The sequence below is a fragment of the Telopea speciosissima genome, chromosome 7 (assembly GCF_018873765.1).
Source record: "Telopea speciosissima isolate NSW1024214 ecotype Mountain lineage chromosome 7, Tspe_v1, whole genome shotgun sequence".
NCBI classification, from domain to species: Eukaryota; Viridiplantae; Streptophyta; class Magnoliopsida; order Proteales; family Proteaceae; genus Telopea; species Telopea speciosissima.
In genome coordinates this window covers 22,283,945-22,296,283 of record NC_057922.1, presented here as the reverse complement: position 1 = coordinate 22,296,283, position 12,339 = coordinate 22,283,945, and the positions used below count along the sequence as shown (strand labels likewise).

The window sequence follows — 12,339 nt, the reverse complement described above, 5'->3', positions numbered from 1 at the left end:
CTTTAAGATGACCAGTCTTCAAACCTTGGTTTACTACTTATGGCTTCACTTGTTTCAACTGGAAAAAGTTTGCAGAGCTCAACTGTCTGGATATGTCAAAAGTCATATTTGAGTATTTCGCGTAGACTTTGTGTTCAATCAAAGTCAGTCCTTGACATTTTCCTTCATTAAGCAACTGTACATAGGGGTGTAAATGAATAGCCGAAATCCGTGTCCGTATCCGTTTAACACTATCCGAATCCATCCAAAAGCTAAACGGATGCGGATACGGATAGGCTATAGCTATCCAAAAAGCTATATTTACATGTAAACGGATAAAATATCCGATCCGTATCCGTTTAGCACTATCCGAATCCGTCCAATAGCTAATCGGATGTAGATGCGGATATAGAACAATCCGAGCCGAATCCGATCCGTTTACAGTCCTAACTGTACATTGTTTCAACTGATTAACTGAAACTTTGCATCCAAATTCCTTGGATTTGAAAAGTAAAATAAAAATTACATCTAAAAAATATCATTACTAAATATGATAAGAAATTTGGGTAGTTTATAGAATCTGATTAATTCTAATCACAGAATGAGATGAAAATGTGTTCATGGTGTGGATAGGTTGTGCTACTTATGCGGTACCTGACCGACCCACCGACTTGACCCTATTTCATATAGAGTTAGCCTTAAACGTTTTAGAACTTGGTTTTATTTTCTTTAAAAATAAGTTTTTGAACTGTGATTTTACCATTAGACTCTCCTCATTTCAACTGAATTTTGATTTATTTTTATTTTGCAGAAAATAGAGTTCTTGTTTCTGAAATGTATTTATATTTCATTGCAATTTGTCCTACTTTTGTTTATTTGTACATGGCAAAGAAGCATATTTGGATATGGCCAAACAAGGAAGATAATCCATGGATAAAATTATATCATTTACTAAGATACCATTCTTTTTCTTTTTTTTAAGAATACAGATTATGATCTTTTGTTTTTTAAATTCAATTTCGGTTTACAAGTTGTAGACTACAAACCACGGAGTGAAAATAGGAAATCAATCTGAATTTGCACTTACTACACTCGTTTAACACTCGTAAGATAGTCCATTCTTATTCCCCACAATTGCTCCCCAACTTCTTTCATATCTGGCCGATCAGACCGTGTAGGTGCAGCACACTGGAATGCTAAACTGAACATTTTCACTAGTGTCTTTATAGGTACCACCTCGTTCATTAAAGGATCTACAAGCTCCGCCACATTTCCCTCTTCACACTTCTTGAAAGCCTGCACACCACCGCAATTAGTTATTTAATTTTTTGAACAATATTAAGGAACAAGATCTAAAGGGTACTGTAAGGGAAACCAAGATGCCATTTTCCCTGCTTCATCATAAAGTTTGTATATTTTCGGGGGTGGCCCACCATTTGATGAGCTTCAACCAAGTAGATTCCCAAAATCTACAAGCCAATTAAATCAGTTACTTATAACCACAGCTGTGGCATTCTCTCATACAATCACAAATACGTCAACCCTCCCAATGCATCAAATGCTGGTCCCCAATGCGTGTGACAGTGATGGCTATGGTATATGTGGCAAGGATTTCCAACCCTCCTCATCAGCAATGAAAATTACTATAAAACTGACATTCTTGTCAAGAAAACAGATGAATCAGAATGAATTGCTTACCCATCTGACTGTGACCCTTTCATCAGCAGGTCCCTTCAACTCCATTGGCCGGCGACCAGTAAGAATTTCAATAAGCAAAATTCCAAATGAATACACATCACTCTTGGGGGTGAGATGATAGGTCATCATGTATTGTGGATCAAGGTAGCCTGCAGTCCCCTTCACTTTGGTTGATATATGTGTCTGGCCCATATCCATTGGACCAAGTCGTGCAAACCCGAAATCAGCTACCTTGGCTCTGTAGCTCTCTGTCAGTAGAATGTTGGATGATTTCACGTCCCGGTGAATTACTGGGTTCTCTATTGAGGCAGGGAAGGAGCAAAATAACTAAATCAGTATCGAAAGGCTCAAGACAAGAAACAACAGTAGCACATGCAGAGTTTTTTTTTTCAAGGGTGTCTACATTCAATAGTGATGTTAATAATAAATATGAGTTTAGTTCTGTAATAAGCCTATATGTGTGTGTTGTGTGTATTTAAAGGATTATTGGGCTTCAGAAAGTGACCCAGGTGGACAAAGTATTTAAATGTACATACCTTGAAAAGATGCCTAGTAAGTGCAATGCCACCATTTGATATAGGGAAAGATAGTATACAGATTACATCAACAATCTTCAGTTGCAGTTTTCTAATCAAATAGTTAGTGTTTTACATTTTTTGACAAGAATAAATGGTATAATTGGAAAATCCCGTCATTGACTCGTTTAGATTTTTCCACTTCACTTCCCTAACAACTCATTCAAGAAAATAACACAATAAGCAAGAGTACTAGGGGCATTTCAGCCCTTAAATTCTTTGACCCCAACTACATATAACTCTCCCATGTCCTCTTCTCGCTCATTTTATTTTTTTCTCTTCAAATGCTTGACTGCAGACCAACTCACATTTTCAGCAATATCGCAAGGGGGCACTAAAATATTCATCTCCCCCCCCCCCCAACCCCACTTCATGCTTGGATCTTGTTGAGAATTAGGGGTAGTTTGGTCATACTTATTTTGGGTTTTGGGGTTCTATGTTATTTACTTTCTTTTCTGTCTTTATTTGTTGAGTTGCAATTGGTAAGGGCTTAGGGGTAATTTCATAATAAATCCCTAACCAACTTACCTATTAGATCTGTCCTTTATTAATAATAGAACCCAGGTCCTGCGATAGAACATACAAGCTCTATCGCAGGCTGCCTTCTCTTCTCTCTCGGCAGTGTGCTTCTTCTCCTCTTTTCTCTTCTTCTCCACTCTTCTACTGATTTGTTAGTGTCTGATTAGTAACATGGTATCAGAGCTTTTAATTTGTCAATGTTGGTGGTGAGTGGCTGGAACACATTTAATTCCTCCACAAGACCCTTAAAAGTGCTATAGTAGTCTTGGAGGGGCTTGTTCGACTGACGGAGCTGAAAGAGTTTTTCATAGAGATCATACACCCTGTTCATATTTTTCTCCTGTGAATAATCTTTCAAATCCTCCTACACACCCTTAGCAGTGGTGTGAAACATCATGTTTGCAGCAATATCTGGTTCCATGCTATTCCATAACCAAATCAAAATAACAGCATTCTCTTGCATCCAATCCTCATAATCTTTTGAATCGGAGGCAGGAGGGTCGGAGGTAATATACTTGAGTTTCTTCCTAGCCATAATATAAACTTTTACTGCTTGAGCCCATAACAAGTAATTTGAACTCCCTTTCAGCTTGATAGAGGTAATAGTGACATTCACTGTTTCAGATTGAGATGTAACAACTGAAGTAGTTTTATTTTCTCCCATAGCACCAACAGAAAAAAAAAAAAAAAACAGCAAAAAAATCAACCATACAAGAACAACCAGAAACCTTCAGCCAAGAACCCCACGATAGGACAGCAAGAACTGGAAATAAGAGATCAGGCTTGCAATAAAATCAACTTCAAGAGGTAGGGAACAGGCTGAATACACAGCCAAAAAAAAAAGGCAATATAGGGCATAAATGTATTTGGGCCTTTCAAAATAATAGTAGTCTCAAGGAAATCTTGTCCCATTAACTTCATCTTCTGACAATTCAAACCAAGCAATTAATTCTTTGCATAAAATGTTCTGGAGCAACTGTATATTATTTTCTTCTTAAGAAAAAAAGGGCGTACCTAGTGCACGAGGCTCCCGCCACTGCGGGGTCTGGGGAGGGTCATAATGTACGCAGCCTTACCCCTGCTTTCGCAGAGAGGCTGTTTCCAGACTCGAACCCGTGACCTCTTCTTAAGATACCCAGTTAATTTAGAGGAGTTTTCTAGTCTGGCAGGCCTAGAGAGTTTCTCTAGTCCAAAAATAATATTTTCTACATGGCAGATTGGATAGAGCTGAAATTTTGCGGACAGATAGACCGCAAGGGCCCCTACTCACATGTCAATTTTCAGCTAAAATGGAGTTGGCCTAGCAGCGATATAAAGCTCTGAAAATCCAGTGAAAAGGACCAAATTTTCTTATTTACATATAATTCCCTTTCATATTTAAAAGCAAAAGGGACCAAATTTAATAATTTACAGAAGAGGCTATCTTTGAAAATAAAACTAAAAGAAGAAATTCTAATATATTTTCCTTGAACCCACTAATTTATATGTAATGCCCTAGTTGCCTAGGCGTCTACGCACCCTTCAACTGCTTAGCATTGCCTTGTCACCATGACAACTATGCTTGTCCCATAGGGTATGCCAGTTTTGTTAAGGCCCAGCAGCTTATATTAGTTGAATTAAATTCAATTTGGGTTTCTATTACGTCCACAGTTTTTACAACGAGGTTCAGGTTTGTGTAGGAAGTTGGTTTGTTAGTAATGATCAATTAATACAAAATCTCTCTCAATAGGTGGAGAGGACCACATATTTTTTCTGTTGCATTCAAAAATTTTCATGAAATTTAGCATTCTGAAGGATCTTGAAAACAGAAAGTCTAGCGAATTTTGCTTGGATTTAAAAAGGAAAGCTGGACAGCACATTTTTTGCACCCCACATATTCCTCCATTTACTTAACTTATAGTTGAGAACTAATTTTTCACTGTCCAGCTTCTAGACTTCTACTGAGTTCTAGATTGACCTGAAAATTAAAGTTAGGGAACCAAGTATTTCATTGTCCACCAGCATAAATGATTTCTAAAACAAGATTCCGTACTTGAACCCCCCCAAGGATAAAAGTATCCTTCATATCTTCAAATGATAAAAGAAACCATAATCAACATGTCATCCAACTCAGAAAAGTCTATAATGAACACAAGAGTTGTTCTAACCTGTATATATATGAAGGTAAGTGAGGGCATGCGAAACATCAATAGAAATTTCCAGCCGCTGGTTAAAGTCCAAGATTTTTCCACGCTTACCTGACACGTTAAGCAGAACAAGTTTTAATAATTGTAAGTTATACATTAAATTAGATATATAGTAAATCTTATAGGACAATAATTTTACCATCCAGATGCTCCCTAAGAGTGCCATTCGGAACATACTCAGTAATAATTATGCGTTCATTTCCTCTGTCAACATAACCAAGTAGTCTCACCAGATTTCGATGTTCAATTTTAGCCAGTAGTTCAACTTCGCTGCTGAATTCAGTTTGTGAATTCCCAAAGTGTTCCTGTTCAAAGTCTCACATGTCAACATAGGACCATCATATAAAATTTTGGGAAAATCCTCAACAGATGATATAAACATAAAGCTGTTAAAAATTATAAGCTCATTAATATGGAAAAAAGAAAACATATTCCTTTTAAAAGCTTATAGTTCCAGTTATTAGCCCAGTCCTCTTTAGTTCTATTCTGTCAAGTCTAACATCTTTTGCTCCCATAAACTTTTAATATCACTATCTGAATAGGACATGGCATCTTCACAAATTTCTTTTGCCCCTTTCTTCTTGGTCTCAATTGAACTTTTTGTGAATGGAAAACACACTATGACCCATGGGAGAAAGAAATTAAATCTATCCTCTCACGAATAAAATGATGACGAGTGTATTTTAAGAACCGAAAAACTTTTTGAGCAGTCTGATGGAAAGCAAGGATTAGACCTAAAGGTTAAAATACCTTACCATTATCAAATTACTCTCTTATTGTTTGGCATGTGTTGCTTTTAGGCATAATGAGGATAAAAGTTCCGTGCTCACCCAACTCTTAAATGAACTGTATTATTTATCAATGTTACAAATTTCTTCATCATTGCAAATTCTCAGAAGATAGGCTAACCCTGAGAAGAAATTAAACTTTTATGATGATAGTGAACAAACATAATCCATATATTTTAGCCAATCTAAGGTTTTATTTTATTTTTAAGTGAGGGATTGAGGTGTGAAATAGAACTATTATTATTGACGTACGGACACAAAATTAACAAAAGGGAGAACAAGGTGAAAAGTATGAGTCACACCACATCATAGTAGAGCACCAATTTGCATAGATTCCATATGAATTGCCTTGTTAAATTTGCTGCATAAGAATTTGGCATTGGAACTGTGAGAACAGGATAAAATGCCAACCAGGGTACATTACTGAGTAGGCCTTTCTACTAAAGTGCACTACCCTTATAGATCATCCATCCCTTCCTAGTGTGAGCTACCCAAATCTCACCACTTGTTTACCACAATAGGATACCCTTTGTCAAAGATAATTCAGCAGAGGTAAACTTCTCCAATTTCCCAAAACCATAACTATAATTAAAAATAGATAAATATATATATATATATATATATATATATATATATATATATATATATTATTATTATTATTATTAAAAATCCTCACTTTTACTATCCAAGATGGTGCCTATGAACCACAATTTGTTAACAGAACTCCCTACATGGTCAAACACCCCCCTTCTTTAGAAGACGAGATTTTCCACTTTCAGCAGTTTAGGAAATATACTAAACCAGATCCTTTATCTGTTACTGCAAGGAGGATTCAGTTTTTCAACTTACGCTAAACCCTTTGTTAAACTCTCTATTCCAAGTCACCTTTCCTCCAAATCCTTACCCTTCTCACCTTTGACAATGACACTCAAGGAAAACTAACAATAAAACATCCAAGCAGCTGACGGTATACATGCAAAGTGAAGGGCAAGGTCTATGGCTCTTAATATGATGGGAATTGACATGCCAAACCCAAAAAGACTAATAAGTCCTACAATCTGTAGCACAGGCAACGGGGATTTTTTCTGGGGTGCTGTCAGACCGAATCCAGTTCATTCTAGAAAGTAGAGCCTAGTCAGACATGGATTGGTTTGACCACCCTACCATACAGCGGTATCTGTAGCCTTGTGTTCTCAATTCATTTGAATTAGGACAGCCTAAATCACTAGTTTCATTTTTACATTTTAAGAAGTTTCTAATTCCTGTCCCAGTTAGGACTTAGGAGTCATTAATTAGTCCTAAACCATTTTTTTCTTTTTAAGCAAGTAACTGCCTAATATCTGGTTTGAAGTTTAAGATAGTAGCGGGTAAGAAAGCTGAAATCCCTACATAGTATATAAATAGGAGCTGCTGCATTGTCATTCAAAAACAAGTTTTGATTGTAGACTAAGAAGTTTATTTGCTTAGAACAGTCCTTGTACAAGGGAAGCTGACTCTGCACATTGTCCTGGTGGCTCAGATTTGACCATAATCCTTTTCTCCAAGAGTTGTTGACTCCAATTTTTTGTCAAAGCGAGTTGAATCTCTCCAACCAATCTTCAAATCATCCTTTCTCGATTTCAATTAAGTTTCTAAAGCTTTAACATTAGGTTACTGAAATATTCTAGGCACTGGGATTAATTCTTGAATCTTGAATTCTTGGCCCATGCTCTTGGTTATTTCTTTTCTTGTTCTTGAGTTCAAGGTCTCTTCCTCATGTTTTCTTGATATCCTAACCCTAGATTTCAATTTTTTGAAACCCTAAATTTATTGCATGTGTAATCCTTTAACCCCAAACTTAATTGATAACTCTGGTCAGTATCACTGAAACCTTCCAGTTATTTTAATTTAATTCCTGAAAATAAAAGCCCTATATTTTCGTTGTTTTCCACTTCTTTACATATTAGGGAACCTCAATGGCCTTGAGTTTACTACATCAGGATACTATCATTTTCACCACCAGTTTCCATTGCGCAGTAAATTGCAAAAACATTGCTTGGTAAATGATAATTTAGATTATCAGTCAAAATGAACCCTCAATTCCCTTGATTTTACTAAATCAGTAAACTAACATTTTCACCACCTCCAGCAGTAAATAACAAAACCATTGGCTGCTAAAGGATCATTTAGACTGTTCAGCAAGATAACCCATTCCTTGAGATGCACCAAACTCTGGACAATAAAATTTTAGAATAATGCTAGTTGACTCAATAAATAATCAACTATGAGATATAGGAAATGTGGTCAAAGCCCAATACATTAGTTATTTATTTTTACTCAAAAGTGGGGGTGAAATTGAAGAGTATCCATGCCTGGGAAGTCTACACAGCCCTAAAATATCTATCACGTGGAAGGCTAATCGGCCTCAGATTTTGTGGAAACATTATCATGTCATTATCTGTCCATATGGTTAGTTTCAGCCTAAAATGCAATTTGCCATTTGCCAATATAAAGCTTGTAAAAGTGGTTGCAAAGTCAATTTTGGCAACTTTCATTCAACAACTGGAAGTACAGGGTAAAAGTTCAATATGGGAATTGAAACATGACATGTGGCTAATTCAAGTAGTATACTTATCCTACGCATCCAATCATTGGTGTTCCCAGATCAGTTCTCAACATCGCTCAAAATGGTGAACAGTTAAAGCAAGCATTCCTTCACAAAAATAATTTGTTGAGAAAAATGGTCATATTATTTGATGTAAAGAGTCAAACTGCATCTTAAATAGAGTTGAATGAATGCTCTCAGTCATTTTGTTGAAAGAGTCCCACTTGACTCTTGAGTGTTCCCCATCTATTATTTGAAAATTTGAGTTTCTACAAAACTAACATCCCATTTGAAATCTAACCTCAAGCCTTATACAAAACCAATATAATAGATTTAGTGCGAGTTTTTTGGGAGATTCATGACTTGAATTTTCTATCATACAAGATGGTCTTGAAATAACCATTAAAAATACAATTTCCCTACTTCATGAAGAAATAACCAACCTATTATATGCAACATTAGCGATTTTGCCACAGTTGTATTAGGTTCAAGATAAAGGAAGAAATTGATGACTACCTTCTTTGCTCGTTTAACAGCAACAACCTGACCATCTTGCAACTCGGCCTTATAGACAGTTCCAAAGCCTCCTTCACCTATCTTTAACGATGGGGAGAAATTGTGTGTGGCTCTGACCACCTGATTCATATTGAGATGCACTGATCCAATTCTATCCAGTTGTGGGTTCATCCCAAATCGAGGACTGGGTGGCACTCGTAGTGGACTCGCAGGAACCTTTTCATGTGCAGAATTCATTCCTAAAGAAGAAACTGAATCCACTGGAACAATGAATGATATTAGTCAAGTAGAACTACCTACTCATCAAAACAAAATGAATTGGTGGTGCAGAGAAAATGAGAATTGGTGAAGACTGAGAAGACTGAATTATCTGATAGATTTAACCCTGAATTGAAGGGGAAATCTTTAAGCAAATAGATGTTGATTTGGCAAAGTTTATCCTGAACAAGAACAATTCTGGAGAAAAACCCAAGTCATTCTGTACTCAACAGGTTTCAGTGTGTTCAAACCATTGTGATAGATTCGTGCACACTACTCAACTATGTGCACATTGAATTGGACATTGTACTCATACCAGATCTTCTCCTATCATCATGACAGGAGGGTGAGCCAGTTATGCATTACCAAGAAGTGAATATGCACACTTTATCTTTTAGAAATTCTGAGAATGTACTATTATCCCAAATCAAAGCTCGATAGAAAAATAGAGAGAATTCAAAAGAAGAAGAAGAGTTGAACTTTCAACGTGGCAATCATAGTTTTGACTCACTTGAACTTGGGTCCTTTGCAGGGAGAGTGTCGGTTGTTTCTTTCTTTGAACGAGAACCACGAGCACAGAGGAAACTGTAATATAGAAGCAACATTCCTGATGCAACCATGGCAATGTTCTTTGGGGCCACCCAAGAACTGTGAATTCGGTTCTTTTCTAATTGATGACTCCTTTGACCTAGCATGCGGAAGGTAGATCGATTTGTTCCCAAATCACGCAGAGATTTTCTCCCCCTCCTTTGAGGCAACTGCACTGCAAATTACAAAACCCAAGTAAAATCAAGTGAATAACCATTTCTGCCTTTAATGATTAAACAGAAGGCATGAAAAGTAAACACTTTCCAATCCAGAACCTCAAGTGAACCTTTATAATGGAATATTAGTTCTTATGTAAAACTCATAAAATCTCCAGTGATTGTTTTATTGGAAGAAGACCTTCAAGACTAAAGAACGTACACACCTGATTTAATCTCCAAAGCACAGTTTTTCCTTGCAAGTCCTCCCCAATCTTCCAGACCCAAATCCAGAAAACATCCATTTCTGTAGTAGAATTCAAAAGTGTTGCAGAAAGAAATTCTATCTACTCTGTTCCCATTTATGTTAAACAGTTCATCCCCTAAATTTCTCGAATAGGTAAACTCATCAGCTCCACAGGCCTTTGACCAATTTACTGACTCGGATACACAGCTGCCAGGCAACTGTAGTAACAACAATAGGCGCAATATAACTGAAAACATTCTCAACGGACCAGTGCATTCGTACTCCATTTTTTAGCTCTGAAACATAGCAAAACCATTTCCGTGTTCATGCTCAGAAGAAATGACAATCATCCGCACCAATTCACCAAATTAACCAGGAAGCGACGAACCCAGGGTAGGCAGAAAACTAAAAATAAAAAAAACCCACAATGAACAAGTAGAATTTAGGGTACAAGTGCGAAAGAAAAAACTCAGGTAATTGCAAACGCCGCTACCACTCAGACCCAATTCTTCGACACACTAACACCCAGTTCAAGGAAGTAAGAAAGAAACCCAGACGGCAGCAGAATTGATATTCCAATAGGCGCTCTTAGACAATTCAAGGGCTCAAGAAGCTAACTTTCTGGAACCCACATAGGAATAAGCAGTAACAGAGAAGTCGAAATTGTCACTGCCACGAATTAAAAACCATAACTCACAGGAACAGAATCAACCTGGTTACAGTCGTGTGACTTGTATGGACGGAACTGGGAAAGATGAAACGAGGAACTGAGTTTGAAGTTGAATTAGCCATGGAAGGAAGGATGAAAGCGGCAAAGTTTGGAAGGTCAAAATTTGCTAAAGGAAGCACAGAACAAAGCAAGAAAGACCCACAGCGAAGGTAAGATGGGCTAGGTAACTCCTCGTTGGCTCTTCTGCAGAAATTTCAAAAGGCACTCATTGTTGACCGTTAAAATGACGGACACTCACTCTTTGTTGACTCCCATGTAGCAGGTTAGGAATTTTCACATACATAAAGAGTACACCATAATCCACTCCAATTCTCCAATCAATCTGCATGACCATAAGTACAAACAATCTTGGGCTCAATTCTATAGGTTCTGGAGAATGATACTAAAATTCCTCTTGAAGTCAATATGTATTATCCTCTTCAAGTTCTTAAAGTGTGGCAGTGCGGCAGTGCTAGGTGGAGATGTTGATACCTGATAGCTGTTGCATCCAATCGTCCGAGCTCATTGATATGGACTGTTGGATGCGGCAACTGTCAGGTGTCAACATCTCCACTTAGCACTGTTGCACTGCCACACTGCCACACTTTAAGGAATTGGAGAGGATAATTTTTCCTAATTTAATGGGAAAGGAGATCGTAGCCTAGGCGGCCCTCCACTGCATTTGCAATGGCCAATGGGAGTATATGTGTAGAATTTAGCTCGTCTCCAGGGAGCCCAACACGCCTAGGGTGCTATTAGCCGTTGAGCTATGCCGCACACATCCCTAGGTGTGCGTTGAAATGTGTGCGGCATAGTTCAGCAGCTGGATGCCCCTTGACACCACCCTAGGCACACGCCTCCCTAGAGATGATCCTGATTCATATGTGCAAGTATTGTCTTGACAGGAGTTCTATCTTTTCATGAGGGTAACACAGTACTTTGTGTACTTCTATGTCTAAGCACAACAACCACGTGGGCCATGCGATCAGGTAACGTGACCCAAGTAGATTAGAGTGAGGATTTCTTCCCAAACCTCTTACTTAGTAGTCATGGTATCTATTCCGACACTCTCTTGACGACACAAAATGTGAATTTTATACTCATTGTTTAGGTATCGATATTGAATCAGCCACCATGATTACTATTAATACCTGACTCTCTTTTTTTGTTGAAAAGGTAAATGTTTTATCCTATATTGATATGATATGATCCGATACAGTTGATATATATTTATTGATATCAATAACGTCGGCGACTGATACCATGAATTAAATTCTTGTTTAGCTTTCATTGGTGCGATATCCACTCTGGTGTCGTGGAAAACCCAAACCCTTAAAACATTAGATGTAGTGATTTTCAAGGGACCCACCATGAAGGTTACCTATATATATATATATATATATTCTATGATTTGATTATTTTAATACATGTGCTTGCTTGTTGATATAAATATCATAACAAGTGGGCTAGACGAAAGAAGGCCACAAAGCCAGAGAGTCAGTGGAGGTATATCTCTCTCCTACACATATCATATGAA

The 12,339-nt window shown here is 37.4% G+C and overlaps 1 protein-coding gene across 1 annotated transcript; it reads right to left on the bottom strand.

Moving 5' to 3' along the window:
• Window positions 1-985: 985 nt before the first annotated feature.
• On the bottom strand, window positions 986-10,434 carry LOC122669037 (calmodulin-binding receptor-like cytoplasmic kinase 3). Its single transcript, XM_043865658.1, has 7 exons — window positions 10,074-10,434; window positions 9,615-9,866; window positions 8,846-9,105; window positions 5,097-5,262; window positions 4,919-5,008; window positions 1,678-1,976; window positions 986-1,275 (listed from the first exon to the last, which is right to left on the bottom strand). The coding sequence occupies exons 1-7, from the start codon at window positions 10,378-10,380 to the stop codon at window positions 1,066-1,068; spliced, it is 1,584 nt and encodes a 527-aa protein (XP_043721593.1). The 5' UTR covers window positions 10,381-10,434; the 3' UTR covers window positions 986-1,065.
• Window positions 10,435-12,339: the final 1,905 nt, after the last annotated feature.